Genomic DNA, 19,405 nt, shown 5'->3' with positions numbered 1-19,405 from the left:
GTCCATTCTTCCGGGCCCACTAAATCCAAATTCACCTCATTTTGCAATTCTATAGTACCACTTAAGAAAGAAAAGCTTGACTATAAGGTAGAGATCCTCCACCGTACATTGATGCTGCTTCTTTGTGTTACAGGAGAATTTCCTTCTGTACCACAGTGAGGAGATAATACAGTATAGTACAGCAGTTATACCATGGATGTAAAGTCAGTGACAGTCAGAAGAGACGTTCATCTGGGTTGTTGTCAGTTACTGTATCTGCAGAGCTGGCCAGTCATTGGGAGCTGGACCGGTCGTTTGCAGATGGACATGTGCAGTTCATAGTTCAGAATCAGAAGGGTAATCAGAAATACATGGATGAATAACTGTCTGTCTGGACACTTCAACACTTCTCATAGGATGGTTGTTGTTGGGGCTGTACATTAGTCTGTGATGTGGAGCTCTGTATATCTGCTTCTCCAAACTAGGTATAGCTTGTCAGATCAGACCAGAGCCAGGGTCCCAGTTCCTCTGTGACATTCGGGAGTGATGGTTTGGTTCAGTCAACCTCAGACCATGCTCGACCTACCTGGATGTAAAATAACAAACAACTTTCCATGTACCGGTGGTTTTCTGTATTTCTTTCGCTGTGTCTAGAGTTTGGACCGGAGCTCTTTGAGCGACAGGCATTGAGAAAATCACAGTAAACAGTTATTGGGTATCTGTACATGGCAGATTTTTCAAAAGTCATCAAGATTAGCCTATTCAGTTTTTTAACCATACAGTGCATTTGGAAAGTATTCAGACTCAGATAGTATTCCGATTTTTTCACATTGTGTTACATTACAGCCTTATTCTAAAATTGATGAACTAAAGAAATAAATAATTTAATCAATCTACACGCAATACCCCATAATAACAAAACGAAAACAGGTTTAGAATTTTTTGCAAATGTATTCTATTTAAAAAACAAAAATACCTTATTTACATAAGTATTCAGACCCTTTGAAACAGGCTGAGACCAAAATTGAGCTCAGCTGCATCCTGTTTCCATTGATCATCCTTGAGATGTTTCCACAACTTGATTGGAGTCCACATGTATTAAATTCAATTGATTGGACATGATTTGGAAAGGCACACGCCCGTCCATATAAGGCCCCACAGTTGACAGTGTATGTCAGAGAAAAAACCAAGCCATGGGGTCGAAGGAATTGTCCATAGAGCGCCGAGACAGGATTGTGTTGAGGCACAGATCTGGGGAAGGGTACCAACAAATATCTGCAGCATTGAAGGTCCCCAAGAACACAATGGCCTCCATAATTTGGCAAGTAGCCTAGTGGTTAGAGTGTTGGGCCAGTAACCAAAAGGTTGCTGGATCAAATCCCCGAGCTGACAAGGTAAAAATATGTCCTTCTGCCCCTGAACAAGGCAGTTAGCACACTGGACTCTGAAGACCTTGATGTTGATTATGCCCCCCGCACCTCTCTTTCACAGAAGGGCTTTGGTCAGGGAGGTGACCAAGAAGCCGATGGTCACCCTGACAGAGCTCCAGAGTTCCTCTGTGGAGATGGGAGAACATTTCAGACCTTTATGGTAGAGTGGCCAGATGGAAGCTACTCCTCAGTAAAAGACACTGCTTGTAGTTTGCCAAAAGACACCTAGACTCTCAGACCATGAGAAACAAGATTCTCCGGTCTGATGAAACCAAGATTGAACTCTTTGGCCTGAATACCAAGTGTCACATCTGGAGGAAACCTGGCACCATCCCTACAGTGATGCGTGGTGGCAGCATCATGCTGTGGAGATGTTTTTCAGAGGCAGGGACTGGGAGACTTGTCAGGATCGAGGGAAAGATGAACGGAGCAAAGTACTGAGAGATCCTTGATGAAGACCTCAGACTGGGGCGAAGCTTCACCTTCCAACAGGACAACGACTTTCAGCAAACAGTCAAGACAACGCAGGAGTGGCTTCGAAACAAGTCTCTGAATGTCCTTGAATCTGCAGAGAAGAATGGGAGAAACTCCCCAAATACAAGTGTGCCAAGCTTGTAGGGTCATACCCAAGAAGACTCGAGGCTGTAATTGCTGCCAAAGGTGCTTCAACAAAGTACTTAGTAAAGGGTCTGAATACTTATTTAAATGTTCAGTTTTTTTTTATATATACATTTGCAAACATTTCTACAAACCTGTTTTTGCTTTGTCATTATGGGGTATAGTGTGTAGAGTGATAGGGCGAAAAAACGTTTTTATTCCATTCTAGAATGGTAACGTAACAAAATGTGGAAAAAGTCAAGGGGTCTGAATACTTTCCAAATGCACTGTATATAGGTTTATTTTATAGTAGTCCACTAACTCTGGTGTATGTGTTTGATCTCTTTTTGTGGAGATGGCTAGTCGATTTGTAAAGTACCAGGAAGTGAAAAGGCGTATAAAAGATTGTCCCCCATATACCACTGAATACTACCAGAGAATAGCGAACTTTAGAATATTATAATTATGGTAAAAAATAAAATTATTATTAGCAGCTCTGAGTATGCATACGTCTCCAGTATTAATAATAACTCGGAGCATATTAAAAATTCATGTCCCTTGTGCAAAAAAAGACAAATAATTAATTTAAAATAAGACACGTTAAGACATACAATAGCCAAAGTATAAATGATTAGAAAATAAATTCAAAATAATAATAATAAAAATCACATACTTATAATGGGTAATAATATTGATATTGATGCATAATAAAAGCAGAAAAATAACAGTTGCTATATCAGCAGTAGTAGGAGGCAGAAATAGTGATTTTATGTTGTGTGCTTTACGTATAGAGACGTCAGAATGAAGCACACTGAAGCATTTAGATAATTTCTTGAGGAGTAGATTTTAGTAGTGGAGGGTTTTAAAGCAGGTTTATTATGCCAGTCAGTCCAGGAGTACTGCTCCACCTGATTGAAGGTCGCCCAGTCAGACTTGTGCTCTCTCCCTCTCCTCCTCACCCCTCTCCCTTCTTCCTCCCCCTCTCCCTTCTCCCCTCAGGCAGTTTCTGGACTTTGTCAGCCGGGTGTATATGGCTCAGAAGGGACACACTGGCGGCGCTCCGGAACCCCAGGAGTCCCAGTGCATTCTGAGAGTGATTATGTTGCATAGTGGTCAAAGCTGCCAAGGTACTCCAGAGCTGCCCTGTAGCACAACTGGTACTGGTCCTGGGAGGGAAACAAAGAGGGGCAGAGCAGTGTCGGTCAAGAGAGTGATCTACAATCACAAATAGAGCCACTTTACCCCGACCTACATGGACAAATTACCTCAACTAACCTGTACCACCGCACATTGACTCGGTACCAGTACCCCCTGTATATAGCCTCGTTATTGTTATTTTATTGTGTTACTTTTTATATTAGTTTATTTAGTAAATATTTTCTTAACTCTATTTCTTGAACTGCATCGTTGGTTAAGGGCTTGTAAGTAAGCATTTCATGGTAAGGTCTACACCTGTTGTATTCGGCGCATGTGACAAATAAAATTTGATTTGATTTAATAGTTCTGCATTTGCCGGGGAGAGTATTTGTAGAAATATGTTGAAATAACTACACTTTATTAATCTAACCCCACATCCCAGTTTCCTCCCGATATCTCCCTACCTTCCTCTAACATTATGGCACAGTGTCACGACAGGACATCATACAATATAAATCTGATTTGTAAAAAAAAATATTGTTTCAACTGAATCCTTGTTTAGAGTCACCTGCCTCTATCCAAGAGCTTCTATATAGTCCTATCCCCTCTCTAACCATTCTATCCCAACATACTGTAGCGTTGTGACTGCATTGTACCTCTGTCTGCACCATGGCAGGTCTCTGGGTCCTCAGTGTTTTGGCGGTATGGAAGATGTCCACCACCCCCTCGTACCTCATCCTCTCCAGCACGATACTCAGGGTGATGAACACACCAGTCCGCCCAACACCAGCACTGTGGAGGAGCAAAGAGACACACACACACACAGACACACACACACATATGCATAAATACACACACGTATGCATAAACACACACACAATGGTAATTGTCATTGGTGTCCCTTACCTGCAGTGCACAGAGATGGGTCCATCCTGTCCGAACTGTTCCTTGGTTTTATGCACTTGGCCAATGAAGTCGATAAAGCCCTCTCCAGTTTTTGGCACCCCTTGTTCTGGCCAATCAGTGAATTGGAACTGCCGAATGGTCCTGGACTGGCCATCCTTAGAGGTGGTGAGGAATGGATGATGGGCATAAAGTGAGTATTTTCTTTAAGCCTTATTATTAGACATTATAAAGGCTCATACATGCTTATACCACTACATAAAGCATTATACCCACAGAATTTGAGTAATGTTACCAGTATTGTTTTAGTGTGTTCTCAAGATACTAATGTCTTTGCTGTAACGTGCAGAAACTATTTCTACACACAGAACATCAGAACATAACCACAGTGCAGAGATAATTATATGTGTTCAAACAATTCACTGGGAAAATATGCTTAGCATACAGCTACGTACAATAATTAGCCCTTTGCATAGAGCAGAAAGAGATATATACGTCACTAGGAAGAAGAGGGAGGATGGATGGAGAGATGGACTTACCCTGGCGTCTGTGACCTTGAACTCTCGGAGGATGTACTGGGGCATGTTGTACTCAGCCATGGGGTCCACTACAAAGTACTGGTACCTAGCAGAGCGCTCAGCAGGCCAGTACTGATGGCACTTTTCCTAAGAAACAGAAAACAATGACAGAACTGTCATATCAACAATACCATCCATTAGTGTGTGTGTCCATGCATGCGTGTGTTTGTGTGTGCTTGTATTAACAGTGTATGTACAGTATCTATGCCACTCACCCGTCCCATCTCTCTGAGTTTGGTGAGCATGACGACGATGGTAGAGTTGTGTTCCCACAGCATCCTCCAGAAGTCCTCTGTGGTCTCTGCTAGCGGGCCCTGGGTGGCTATGTAGGCCTTCTGTTGCCTGAGAGACACGAGACACGAGTTACGTCAGGATACAGGAAAGGCCATGACACAGGGAGTCAGGATAACATCATAACTACAAAGGATATAAGGTTCACTTCAATACATCCCCATAGACCTAGAGTATCCACGCTGAGCCCTGTGTGGTCCTACTGTGATCTGAGAGGCCCTTGTGCTGATAATGGGGTCTGGGCTTGATGTATTTTCATTATGTTATGCTGCTGACAAATTAAGTTCCTATTCTCTTCAAGGCAGTGAGAACCGCAGCGTTGCAGCTGGGGTCCAGTTCCACTAGATCAACAGTAGAGGGCAGTGTGAAGCTGTGGGAGTAGTGGCGTTAATGTGATTACTTTTCTGTCAGGAATCCCGACAAACATGTGGGAGTCAGCCCAAGACGCATACATGTGTATGGCCACACACACACACACACACACACACACACACACACACACACACACACACACACACACACACACACACACACACACACACACACACACACACACTGCAGGAAATGAGTGACCATGAGATTACAGCAGCTATATGGTCTGCTCCTCCATGTTATAGGCTACAGGAGGATACAGTATAGCTATACATCATTGCTTATACAACCATACAGAGACAGACAGTGCATTCTATATGAGGCATGAAGTACAGTATAAGGTGCTGCTGGAATTGTGATTTCTATCTATCTAAGGTGCTGCTGGATTGTGAGTTATACCTATCTTTGCCCTTACTTTTCTGAGTAACAACTAAGACCAGCCTCAGCACAATGTTCAAAGGGTCTCTAACATCTGATAGGTTTGACTGACACAAGGATATTCAGTTTCTTCAGCTGAATTATTGGATTCTTAGTGTTCTGACATAGCAATAGCAATAAAGAAATTAACAGGCATGTATAGAGATCCTTGCTCTGCCAAGACAGTGCTTGGTATGTATGTAATGTCTGGTGTGCACAACATCGTTATGTCAGTGGCATAGCTGGCAAGAGACTAGATAGTTTGAATTACCACCTCAGGATATCAGAAACTTAACCAGAATGGCATCATCATCATCATTGCGTCATCATCATTATCCTCCCCTTCTTCATTCCCATAAGTCATTCTGATCCCCTCTGGCACTTTAAAGATGTGATGCCTGCCTGCCTCCCACGCAATAGAATACTAACACCTACAATCAGTCCCAAATGGCACCCTATTCCCTATATAGTGCTCTACTCTTGATCAAAAGTGCACTATATTAGGGAATAGTGTGCCATTTAGGGCACACACCAACACCTCTCTGTCACTCTTAATTACCGCTACATGAATTAAAGAAGAATTACATCCACCTTCCTTCTCCCCCTCCTCCTCTCTTCTTTCCCTTCTCTCCCTCAGGTGGGGCAGCCCCAGGGACATTATTAGGCACAGAGGAGGTGTGTGTGATGAGAGGTTGAATGAGGAAATCCAAATAGAAAACCCTCAACAAATCCTCCAAAAAGGAGGAAAGCTCCTATTCATTCAATCATTAGTGTGTTGTAGCATTGTGGATTATTGCCAATTACAGTGTTTACACTTCCATGAAGGAGACTCTCTATGGGACCACTCTGATTTGGTATTAATATATGGGACAATACCTGAACAGAAGCCCCCAAACACCTCACACACACTTTCACACTCAACCATACACACGCACCCACACAGGAATTGGCAAAAATCACAAAGAACAATTACAAAATACCCTAAAGACCAACATATCAAAATAAATTTCAACATACATTTACAAAGCATTGTATTGCTTTTAAAATACAAAAATACATTAGCATGTCGACCCGTTAAAAACAACATCACTCTCAGTAATGGTTACAGAGACTTGTTGCTTTCTATGACTGCGATATGTATTTTTGATTTACCTTAGATGAATGCACTCCCTGTAAGATTCCCTACATAAAAGTGTCTCCTAGGGGCCCCCTGGTTGCGCATTATGGTGTTCATTTTTATATCTACATTTACAATTTGGTAATTTAACAGACACACTTATCACACCATAGTGCCATCAGACGTCTGATACCAATGAACCGCTATATAAACAAAAAATGGTATTGAAAAGTATTTTGGTATTTTGAAAATACCAATTACAGCTCTCGAAAGTATCTCGTTACAAAAAACATTGGATTGTAGTTCAGGCAAATAAAATTGTAAATACAAAATACGTATTTCAAATATATTCAACAGAAATACTACCCATCTCTGTGCACACAGTAATGCTCACTTGCACGCACACACCCAGCTGTATATTACGGAATTCTCAAAACCTTCCCATCCATCTCAGTAAGAACAACAGGTGCTTCATTTCACTGTTAGTTTTCCAAATATCAACAAATGTCTTTAAAAGAGTGTTTCCCATACAGTAAAGGAATGTGGGAATCAACAGACAAGAACAGTCATCACAATAAGCAATAACTTTATTCCTCTTCCAGGAGTAGTTTGTCACCTGTCACAAACAGACTATTTATTTACCACAGGAGAAATGTGGCAAGCAATGGACAGTACTGCCACTATGACCAATTTGCCCTGTCAACTGACACAACAAGGAAGACAGACAGGAAAACACTGGTCTCCATGTCACACCATAATCCACTGCTGTCAGCCGCTGCAGGAAAGGTCCACCTCCTTGCTCATTAGAGGAGCTGTGTCTGCAGGATGGATTCTGTCTTCTCCATTTCTATTTCATCTCCTCTATTCTCACCATCCTCCATCTCACTTATTCTAGTCTTCAGAATATTTCATGTCTCATTTTCACAGTTTGAATCTCCTCTCTTTCTCTGCCCTCCCCCTCCCCTACTCTACCCCCTCTCCTCCTCTCCTCTCTTCTCGTCCCTCCTTCTCTCCTCTCCCCATCTCCCTCTCTCTCACCTGTATCCATCGATGAAGCTGGCGTTAATATAGTCGGAGCCCTCCACACCTCTGATAGGCTGCAGATACACGCGGGTGGACTCAAAAGGCATGATATTCACCAGCCGGTTCTTGAACTTGTTGCAGGGGAGGTTGGCGCTGATGAATCTTGAGGTATGTGCTTTAGAGTTAGACAGTTTCTGGAGAAGGAAGGGAAGAGGAATGGACAGATTTAAGATACAATCTGGGATGTTTTGGGGCAAAATGGCAGCCCCGCCACTTGTTTTGGTATACTGTTGAGGGATGCATGGACGGATGCATGGATTAAAAACATGGCTCAGATTAAAGAACTGTGTGCTACTGTAGAGAAACACCAACCCTTACCCTTATAATTACTGGACTGGAGTGCACCCATGGGGTGCAGTCAAATTGCCTCTAACCCGACGACGACTGTTGCCACAGCTTTTCCCTGACACCCACCTTCCTTCCTTCAAAGTTGTAAAGCCAGGGATCCCAGCCAGCCTAGCGCTGCTGTATATGGGCAGGGATTTTGGAGGGCATAGGGGCTAACACTATTATTGATGAATGAAAATGATGAGCTTTGAGTCAAGCCCCTTTTGTTCTCCATCTTCAAATAACTGCCTGCTGACACTGGCAACGCCGAGCTCTCTCTCTCCTTTCAACTCACCCTAAGTGTCGACGCCACAGCCACATACGGAGACGTCAGGGAGTCGAAAACAAATACTCACACAACATTTGAGACGGCTGTTAAGAGAGATGCACAGGCCTACAGTATATCCATGTGAAAGCTATGGAATAGCAAAAAAATGTAAAAGCATTTTCTCCCAAATGAGAGGGGGATAGAGTTTTTATATTTTTGCTGGCTTTGCTGACAGGGTCCTCTTAATGTGATTCTCTGTCAGTAGTTAAAAAGCAAAGTATAAATTTCAGACCTTGCTTGCGAAACAAATTTGCGAGTGGTACTGAGCATCAAAACCTAATTATACTCGCTGCGGATTTACAATCATCCTGCTTGCTGAACAAGTTTGACCCACATCATTTCGGTTATGGTGGTGAGTACCCCAGAAGGAGGCTGGTTAGAGCAGTTTTGTTTTCCTATGGCGGGAGGCTGTGAGTGGGTGCACCCCAAATGGCACCCTAATCCCTACATATCGCAGTACTCAGAGCCCTATGGGCCCTGGTCAAAAGTAGTGCACCATATAGGGAATAGGGTACCACTTGGGATGCAGACAGTGAGTATCTGAGGGGGACCAATACAGTCGTTGGAGCCCAGTGGTATAGGCCCAAGCCCAATCCCAGGATGCATCAGCTCTCCAACCCACTGAGGCTTTATCTACAGGCTGTCAGCCGGTCAGCCTGCCCCAACACTCCTCCCTCACTAGATCACTCTCTTTCTCTCTGTCTCTCCATCCCCCGAGCCTCTCTCTTCTCTTCCTCCCTTCCTCATTCTCAGTCTCTCATCCCCAGTCCAGAAGATTAGCCTCTGAAACAGAACACCCCTCCTAAGAGTTAGTGTGAGGGTGAGGAAAATTCCTCCTCCTCCTCCTCCTTTTCTTCTCCTACTCCTTATTCCAAACACACTAAGACATTAACTTCCTGCCCCCACTGCATCGTACACACCGAAACAACAACAACTCTGTTGTTTCCTAACTAAATGCCCCAGTTAGTAACTGTACCAATTGTGTAGTCATGTCACTTAAACTCTAGCATAACCAGTCAATTCCCAAGTCCATAGCATTCGAGTCTGATTTCAAGGCTGCACTCCAACAATCTTCAAGTTAAGTTCATAACATGGAACTGAACCATAATGTACCAGGAGACAGGCTGCTACCACACTGTTTGCACTGTCCTTCCAACTCCTATGGTCGTTGTTTCCATCTGGGACCAGGCTACAAAGCAGGGCTGTTGCCTTATTCTCAAACTCCATGTTTTGTTACTCTACCTTGAACTCTAGCTCCATGGCGGAAACGGTGCCTCCGGGCGTGACCTGGGTGAGCTTCTGGATGTGTGCGTACAGGTTGCGTGCAGGGACCTCTGTGTTACCGCAGGTGGCTGCCTCTAGCAGGGCCTCGTGGATGAAGACGTACTGGTCCTCCGTCTGCACCATGTAGTTCCTCTGAGCTCTCATACACGTCACATGACCGTAGATATCCACAGACTTCTCATGCTTCATACGCTCCAGCATGGCTTCGATCACGATGAAGCAACCGGTCCGCCCTACACCAGCACTGTGGGGACGGACAGAGCACTGTAACTATTACACAGACAGGAAACTGTAACTATAGAGCCATGTACAGTACACTGACAGGAACAAATGGAATAAAAAAGAATGTGTCACATGCGCCGAATACAACTGGTGTAGACTTTACGGGGAACTGCTCGCTTTTATGAGCCCTTCCCAACAATGCAGAGTTTCAAAATAATGAAAATAATAATACAAATCAATTAGTAACACGAGGAAGGAAATAAATACACAAGAATGGAGCTATGCAGTATACAGGGAGTGCCAGTACCAGATCAATGTGCAGAGGTACAAGTGCCAGTACCAGATCAATGTGCAGAGGTACAAGGTATTTGAGGTAGATATGTAAATGAAGGAAGGGTAAAATGACTAGGCATCAGGATAGATAATAATAAGAGTAAAATAAATAACAACAGAAAATGATGTGTGTAAAAGTGTGTGTATTGTGTGTAATGTGTATGTTTGTATTGTGTCGGTATGTGTGTGTGTGTGTGTGTGCATGTGAATGTGTGTGGCTTTTGTGTGGAAAAAGTCACATATCTGTGAGATGGTTCTGGCTTAGGCTTATTTCCACCAGTGGAAAGAGCCTCAACAGCGCAACTTCAGTGAACCCTGTTCTTGGGCAGTTTTATTGACTTCATTCCAGATGTTTGCAGTGAAGGAGATGTGTCTGAGATGGGGGTTACCTGCAGTGGACCACCATTGGCCCTGCATCTGTCGGGTTGCAGGCCTTGACCCTGCGCAGGAAGGCCAAGGTGGGGGTGGGGTACTCAGGCACTCCATGGTCCGGCCAGGCCATGAACTGGAACTGACGAACCTCTCTCTTCTCACTGGAGCCATTCTGGTAGAGCAACGTATCAGAACACCACAAACGCACACTGGTGGCCACATTCTGGGTAGTCTCTATGACAAACACTTATATTTACAACACCGAGTTAGCTAGCAAGAGATTTGATAAAAGCTTGAGAAAACATTCCGGGATCATTGCCCTCCAGCTGGTCAAGAGCTGGTGACTCTTGGGCTACAACACATACTCTACCTCTACATGTGTGGCTCTTACCTTATAGAGGGTGAAGGTGCGTACGCTATAGGTAGCCAGCTCCACAGTGTCCAACATGGTCACCTGGATCATCCCATAGGTCTCTGTACCCCGACTGGGCCAGTACTGGTCACACTTCACCTGTACACACACAGGCAAAGAACAATGAAGTTCAGCCTCAGTGTAGAATAGTGTTACTGACACTGCAGTCACAGTAAAGGAACAGTGGTAAGGACTATGGGTGAGAGAAGGGGCTAGTGTTTCGGTAATGGGACAGTAAGGGACTAGGGCTGATCTAAAGAGAACAGCTTGAGCTGCTTCTGCTCCACTGTGTAATTTCCCCTGTCCTTGGAGGATGAGAGGAGAGACTTCCACTCGCAGACACTGAACAATGAATATCTCTGAGCATAGCTTTAGCCTAAGAGCATTGACACAGAGTTACAGTAGGTTGATAGGACAGGGACTAAAGCTGCCTGAGGGGCCTAGTGTTTTGGTGAAATGGGACAGGGACTGAGAGGGTCAGTGTTATAGGACAGAGACCAAGAGGGTTAGTGCTATGGGAGAGGGACTGAGGCTAAGCGAAGGATGACAGCTTGGACTGCTTCTGCTCCACTGTGTCATCCATGTCCTGGAGGGAGAGAAGGAGAGAGAAAGAGGGGAGAGAGTGAAAGCAGAGAGAGTTTGCCAGCTGGGGTTCAGTGGCCCATCTCTAGGGGAATCTAGGCCCAGGGACCCTAGCCAGCATGACTGGTGCCTCTCTTCTCCTCCAGACCTCTACTCCAAAGGGCCATTGGTCATGGCTTTGTGATTGGACAGCAGCCTGGTGCTCCAGGGTCATTGGTCAGGGCATTGTGAGGGGGCATTTTGATTGGACAGTCTGGTGGACAGTAGGGTCACCACCTGGATACATTCCAATGAACATCCCAAACACACACAGTCAAGAGCTAACTGGTACATTTCTTACAAACACAGACCATGTACACAGATAATAATATTCCTTTTTTCATTTTACTGGTGTTTTATGTTGATCTGTTTTACGGGAACATTTCCCCAACATCCACCCAGACTAGTGCCAGTTGGAAATGGCTGCTGTCCCTAAAACGTTTGAAGGTTGGTACTGTGCTGGTTGTTCATAGTGAAGGGGGTGTCACTGCGTCCCGGCCATCCCCATGTCAGTCGCTACGGACAGTCACATAAATTCCTGTGGTGTGTTCTATTTCAGGTCCTCCCCTCCCGTTAATTTCCTCTCTAGTGAGACTGATAGTAAGGGGTGAAAATTGTCATGTCTAGATGGCTACAGCTTTTGTTAAATTGACATCAAAAGTTTAATTATTTAGCATTATAGGTAAGCCTAAACCTTTTCCTAACCTTAACCTAATACCCCTAACCTGCTGCATAAATTATCCTAAATCTGCTACGAAAGTCAATTTTGACAAAAGCTGTATTCCTTCTAGACAAAACCGGTGAAAATGGAGGTTATCAGAGGACACAGTGGTGGGGTTGGGATATTACCAGCAGACAACCTGCTGTGATGATGATGACACACAGGGGCCAAGATTCAAAGGTGAAAGGTAATTGAATGATGAGTTGACCCTTCATGGGGCCAGAAAGACAGGTGTGATGTTAAGTTTGGCAGGAAGCTGTGACACTATGGGATGACCTTTAGGTACAGAGTTATTCATCCTGCTAGAGAAAGTAGGTGTGTGTTGGTGTGAGTGTGTGTGTGCGTGACACATTTCCATCTGTCTTGCTGCCACCATGCAGTCAAAGTGTCAGTTATTTACAGAGTCTATTCAAATACCTCGATTAGGATTTTGCCACCTAACAGTCGACGCTCACACCTTCTGTCCATTAGAGAGCAAGGGTGAGACTACTGGGACTGTTACAGTCTGTGAGTGCAGGGTCAATGACAGCAGAGGGTGAATCAATGGTCAGGACGTGTGTGTGTGTGTGTGTGTGGGGGTGGGGGTTGTGTGTGTGTGTCCTGAGACATTGTGTGTGTGTGCGCGTGTGTCAGCAGGTAGCCTGGCGTTTCAGAATGTTGGGCCAGTAACCGGTAGGTTGCTGGATCGATTCCCAGAGACGACAAGGTGAAAAATCTGTTGATGTGCCCTTGAGCAAGGCACTTAACCATAATTGCTTGGTATAAAAGCGTCTCCAAAATGACTTAAATGTAATGCTGAGACAGTGTGTGCGTGTTCAGTCTCTCACCCTTGACTTCTCCTCCAGCCTGGTCATCATGACAATAGTGTTGGTCCTCTGCTCCCACACCATCCTCCAGAAGTCACTCAGGGTTTCAGGAAGCGGGCCCTGTGTAGCGATGTAGTCGTTTTGCTTCCTGTAGCCGTCTATGTAGTTAGCGTTGATGTAGTCGCTACCTGGCACTCCTGTAGCACGGTGAAGGAAGGCAGTGTTAGGAAACATTCGGTCTGCATCCCAAATGGCTCCCTATATAGCGCACTTATTTTGACCCCCGCCCATAGCGCAATGGCACTCCATCACTTCTTCCCAAATGGCATCTCCTATAGTGCGCTACTTTTGACCAGGGCCCATAGGGCTCTGGTCAAAAGAAGTGTGCTATAAACAGGGGATTGGGTGCTATTTGGGATGTCACCTAGCAGGCTGGCAGGTTTTCAACACGGTATCAACACCCCCTTCACAGCACGAAACAGCTCCACACAGCACAACACATTAGAGAAGAAAGACACATCCACAACCAGTAGGATGCAATGACATTTATATCACTGACTGACTCCAAACTGAGACAGACGGACAGTAAGTGAGGGAGAAAGCATTGTCACACCTGGAGATTGGGTTGAGAGATATATTGTTGTGACATGTCTTTGCAGTGGGTAGGAGCTTACTGTCTGCAGACTTGGCTTTGGATATTCTTTATTGAGACAGCCTCACTTAGTTAATACCATTACAATACCTCCCACCACCCCTCCCTAAAAAGCAAAACATCACCTAAAAAAAAAAGTTTTATTGACAGGTGCTCTCTTATTTCATAACACATTACCTCCCCGCATCCAGTTATTAAAAAGCGAAAACACTTCACAACAACAAATCCACCAAACATACCGTCGACGGAGGTGAGGATGACCCTGGAGTGGTCGTAGGCGATGACATTTGCATAGCGGTTCTTTGGCTTGTTTACTTCCAGGTTAGAGTGTTCCCACGTGAACTGCTGGCCAGGGTCTACGGACTGATGAAGGGGGGGATGGAGTGAGAGAGTGCAAGGGAGAGAGAAGAAGGGAGAGAGAGAGAAGGGGAGAAAGAAAGAAGGATAGGGGGAAGGAGAGAGAGATAGAGAGAGGAGGAAGAAGAGACACATTGTAATTTGTCCTGTCATATTTCTCAAAACTCAATAGCCTTGCAGTGTTTTGTGAGGAAAGTAGGTTCGGTATGTTTAATTCTAAAGGATGATGGAGGCACCAGAACACCAGAACATTCCCCATCCTTTTCAATGTCTGTTCTGTAATAAAAGCAGCCATATGTGATCCCACAGCACTCTTCCTTCCCCCCCGGGCTGTTTGAATTCATAAAATCACCTCTCCGTCGTGGCTCTACCATCTCTGGGCCACCTAATAGCCAAGGAGAGCTGTGCTGATGAAATCAAGAAGTCATGGAGGTGAACAGAGCAGAAACAACCTCTATCAGTGTTCCTGAATCTACCCAGCCTGAGGTCACGACCTCCAAGCCCTTCCACACAGAGAGGGGAGAACACTCAGGATGAATATAACACCGTGGTCGAACCACAAACCTAGGAAATAGGAAATATCTATGCTGTAACAAGCTAGTACAAATCAGATGTACTACTGTATCCTCAAATAAGGAAGACAAAAATGAGGAGGCTGTCCAGAGACCATTGAAAGAAGTTGAAACAATATTTACTGGTGGAACAATGTAGTATAGAGTACAGTACAAATACATACAGTATATAGAAGTAGTCTATACTACAGTATGTGACACAGTGAGGGAGAGCTGAACATATGGTAGGCAGGGCATGGGTAAGCCACGGCTATGCAGGTTGATGATTCATCTGAGCCCTGTATCGATCCCTGGCACTGGCCAAAGGCTCTGGTCCAACTAAATATTGACAGACACTACATTGTTATTCGTTATTGACCATTCTGTTCTGATCACTGATCTCACATCATACTGAAAAACAAATACATACGCTCTCCCCCAACCGCATCACTGTCTCGCCTCTCTCTTTCACCTTCTCGGTCTCTCTCCTTATCCCCTCTCTGTCTTGCCCTCTTTCTCCCTCTCCTCTCCCTCCTCTCCCGCTCCCTCTCTCTGCCTCTCTTCTTCGCTCACACACACACAAAGAAAAAGGCTGCACATTCTGGTTGTTTCCTCCTGACTGAATGGCTGGCTGAGAAGGCATGTGGGACCCGTCTGTCTGCTCATATCAATGACAATGGTGAGAGAGGTTGAGCGCACATCTTATTTAACAGCCTGTTAGGCAAAGCTTTTGCTGCGTTGCTCTGACAAACAACACACATTATTGCTAATGCGCCCAATGGATGTGAATATCAGTTACCGTGGATGCCACTGCAATCACGCTCTCTCCGCGACACCGCCGCATTTCCATCCCTCTTAGAAACAAAAACAGGCACCCACAAAACAAAAGCCCAGAGGGCCGCCACCATGTGTACCTCCGTGAGGAAGAGATACCATGCTAACACTTGGCACAAGAGGCTGAATTTACATAGGCGAGGAAAATTGACTTTGACATTTGAAGAGCCCTTAGCTTGTTTTCCACTAGCTGTGTGTGTGTGTGTGTGTGTGTGTGTGTGTGTGTGTGTGTGTGTGTGTGTGTGTGTGTGTGTGTGTGTGTGTGTGTGTGTGTGTGTGTGTGTGTGTATGTGTGTGTGTGTGTGTTTTCCACACGCTGCATCCTAAACCAGCAGCACGGTGATGCTTCAAGAATAGCTCCTGTATTTCAACTGATATCAAATCCTGTCAAGACACTTCATACAGTAACTGACTGTGGCACAAATGGCAAAATATTATTCCATATATAGTGCACTAGCTTTGACTAGAGCACTACGGACCCTGGTCAAAAGTAGTGCACAACATAATGCACAGGGTACCGTTTGTGGCATACACTACTTATATTGTGTCTTTTGTGATGCTTAAAATACTTCTATATTGCTGCTTCAGTTAGCAAGGTGTACTATTCTGTGTCCATAACAAATACATGTTTTATTTAAACAGCTTCTCTAAGGAGGGTGATAATACATTGCAGGATCATAATTAGCTATTTCCCTGCTAACATGCACAAACACACCACCCACACGTGCACTGATACAGTACAAACATGCTTACACACACACACACACACACACACACACACACACACGCACACACACACACTGTTAGGAGTGTGTATTGGAGGCGAGGTCAGGTGCAGGAGAGCAGAGTGTAGTGAACAAGCGCACTTTTTATTCCAGTCAAATAACAGCACAAAGTAACATAAAATGTGCCCAAAACACGGAACATAGACAAAAAAGTAATGCGCGTAACAATATCCACAATATCAAAATACACGTAACACAAACAATCCTACACACAAACATGGGGAACAGAGGAATAAATACATTTGGTTTGATAGGGGAATGAAAACCAGGTGTGCAGGGAACAAGACAAAACAAATGGATACATGAAAAATGGAGCGGAGATGGCTAGAAAGCCGGTGACGTCGACCGCCGAACACCGCCCGATCAAGGAGAGGAGCCGACTTCGGCGGAAGTTGTGACGCACACACACACACACACACACACACACACACACACACACACACACACACACACACACACACACACACACACACACACACACACACACACACACACACACTATGGCTGACAGTGTCTGGCCGAGTGGCTGAAAGACATTGTTTGCTGTCTTTATCAGACTTATGTAATTTCAACAGTAAATTACTGTAGAATGCACAGTAAAATACCTTAAACGTGTATTACAGAATTAATGATGGTGCATTGTGGGAAACTGTTGTGGGCTGCGAAAGAGTCTCTGGGACAATAACATATTTTAAGGCTTGCCTTGTAAGAGGCTATATTTGTTGCACCAGTGAGTGAGAAACCGCACAGAATACACTAATATATATTGTATTTCAAGAAATGTATAAACCTTGTCCTGAAAACCTACAGTATATTACTGGCCAAATGTTGCCAGAAATGTTACTGTAATTCAGAATACAGTACCATACTGCCTTTTGGAGCTCCAAAAGCATTTTAAACATGAGTGAGAGTGTGATATTGTTTCTGACCCATTAACATATTTTGAGGTTTGTCTTGAAAGAGACTCTACATTTGTTGCACCCGTTAGTGAGAATGCTGTACAAAATTAACTGATATGTGGTAGTAGTTCTGTAAGAATTTAATTTATCTAGGGAACAGATCAGAGTGGGAGCATGTCTCAAACCTTTAATGGTTGAGTGGCTAGCCATGTCATTTTCATCTGTTTTGCCATGTAATCGCTATGAGTTTCGTAGTGATGGGAAACCGAGGCTTTCTGAAAGGCTTCGGCGCTTTCATCAAATTGTGCCAAAAAAACGGTTAAATACACATTGCTGATTAGTGACATCTGCTGGTCAGAAGCATGCGATTATCACAGGTATTCTTTCTCTGTTTCAGTCATAATATCATGGTCGTTGGCTTAAGTAGCATATAATCAGTTGGAATACCAGGTTTGCATCTTACATCATGCTTCCATTTTTTTGCCTTCAAGTTGACTCTTTTTCAGAAACTGAATCTATGGCATTATTTAGGATGCTTAAGACAGAAGCTTATACTAAATAATGCAAATTGTTTTAACAGAAATGCAGAAAGAACAATTTTCTAAATAGTGTGCCTTCAACAGGACTCAAACGCATACCCCCACATCAGTGAATGTTCCATTGTTCCCTACTCTACCTGCTAAGCTACCGGTCAGGTGAAAAATATTTTGTACAAAATCATAAATATATATAAATATGCTGTCCAGTCAGTGTTTGAAAGCAGCTTGGAATCGAAAAAACCCCACCGGAACCAGGGTGAAATCAGTGATACGTGATCGTGATCAAACTAAGCTTCGTACGTCATTGATTACATACTTCTGATAAAATGATACACGCATCGGTACACTGCTTCGAAGTTAGCTTCTTAGCGATTTCAACTCATGCCTTAGATCTCTAGTATCAAGCATAACATCACTACAGGTTGGAAGTGTTTGTTAACAGTTACAGAAACATTTTTACTTGCTGTAAGGACAAGTGCACCCGCTAAATGACCAAAATGTTCATGTTTAAATGAAAACTTGCAAAGAACACTGGGTAATATGTCACTGGGTATTTACAGTAATATGCTGTAATTGTAATTGGTACTGTTAATTAAATTACAGTAACATTTTTGGTTCCATTTTACAATAAATGTTTGACATAAATAACATCACATCCAGGCCCTCGTTGAATCAGAGGCGTATTCTGGAGTCGGGAGACAGGTGCATCTCAGGTTGCCTCCCAAATGGTAACTTATTGTGAGTCATGGTCCAAAATAGTGCACTGAATAGGGAATAGGGTCCCATTTGGGGTGCATGCTCTGTTGTATCTATGATAAATACAGCAAACAATGTCTTTCAGCCACTCGGCCAGACATTGTCAGCCATAGTGTGTGTGTGTGTGTGTGTGTGTGTGTCAACGCGTAAGCGTGCTGTAATTTATGTCAGCTGTCGACAAATCCACCGAGGGAAAAACAGACACATGGGCTATACAGTAGATCGAACGCACAAGACATGTTAAACAGACCTATTGTTTGCTATAACTGAAGAAAAAAGCATTTCCCATTCTTTTTCAGATGATATCCTAATCTAGCGAGGCACATTAGGAGGTGATTGTGTCTGGTGAACAGCCTGATTAATACCTGCTGTCACTCCCCAGCGTACATTACCAGACAAGTCCTCTCATAAATTGTTCGCAAATTCCCAATCCTAAATTGTCATGTCTGCGTGAATCGACGCTCCCTGAACATATGGTGTTCCTTCCTTCCTCTGTGTCAGCAAAAGGCATCAGTCCCCACTACTGAGGAAACATTTGAGTTGGACAGCATGTGCCAAACAGAGTAAGGCACAATCAACCAACAACTCTAATTGTTTTCACCTGTCTGAATACAGCTCAGGCAGGGAGAATGAAGGATTCCTTAATGAGAGTCTTGGACTAGTGCAAAGCAACACTCACCGCTCAGTAGCAGGCAGTGATCA

At 44.1% G+C, this 19,405-nt stretch overlaps 1 protein-coding gene across 11 annotated transcripts in view; it reads right to left on the bottom strand.

The window, feature by feature from the left end:
* Positions 1-2,079: 2,079 nt before the first annotated feature.
* Positions 2,080-19,405, bottom strand: part of LOC109898078 (receptor-type tyrosine-protein phosphatase F-like) — a 405,249-nt gene continuing 387,923 nt past the window's right edge. For 5 of the 11 annotated variants that reach the window (XM_031833581.1, XM_031833583.1, XM_031833582.1 and 2 more), the window contains 11 exons: positions 14,222-14,345; positions 13,352-13,527; positions 11,162-11,281; positions 10,788-10,942; positions 9,802-10,087; positions 7,860-8,038; positions 4,840-4,966; positions 4,586-4,711; positions 4,050-4,204; positions 3,800-3,935; positions 2,132-3,172 (listed from right to left, as the gene is read on the bottom strand). In XM_031833581.1, the coding sequence (XP_031689441.1) occupies positions 3,104-3,172; positions 3,800-3,935; positions 4,050-4,204; positions 4,586-4,711; positions 4,840-4,966; positions 7,860-8,038; positions 9,802-10,087; positions 10,788-10,942; positions 11,162-11,281; positions 13,352-13,527; positions 14,222-14,345 (1,653 nt within the window). In that variant the 3' untranslated portion in view covers positions 2,132-3,103. Of the gene's footprint in view, positions 3,173-3,799; positions 3,936-4,049; positions 4,205-4,585; positions 4,712-4,839; positions 4,967-7,859; positions 8,039-9,801; positions 10,088-10,787; positions 10,943-11,161; positions 11,282-13,351; positions 13,528-14,221; positions 14,346-19,405 lie in introns of all 11 variants that reach the window. The other 6 variants (XM_031833586.1, XM_031833587.1, XM_031833590.1 and 3 more) reach the window with 2 other exon arrangements.

The sequence above is a fragment of the Oncorhynchus kisutch genome, linkage group LG10, assembly GCF_002021735.2.
Source record: "Oncorhynchus kisutch isolate 150728-3 linkage group LG10, Okis_V2, whole genome shotgun sequence".
Taxonomy (NCBI): domain Eukaryota; kingdom Metazoa; phylum Chordata; class Actinopteri; order Salmoniformes; family Salmonidae; genus Oncorhynchus; species Oncorhynchus kisutch.
The sequence above is the reverse complement of the archived record's forward strand: the minus strand, read 5'-3'. Positions and strand labels throughout refer to the sequence as shown.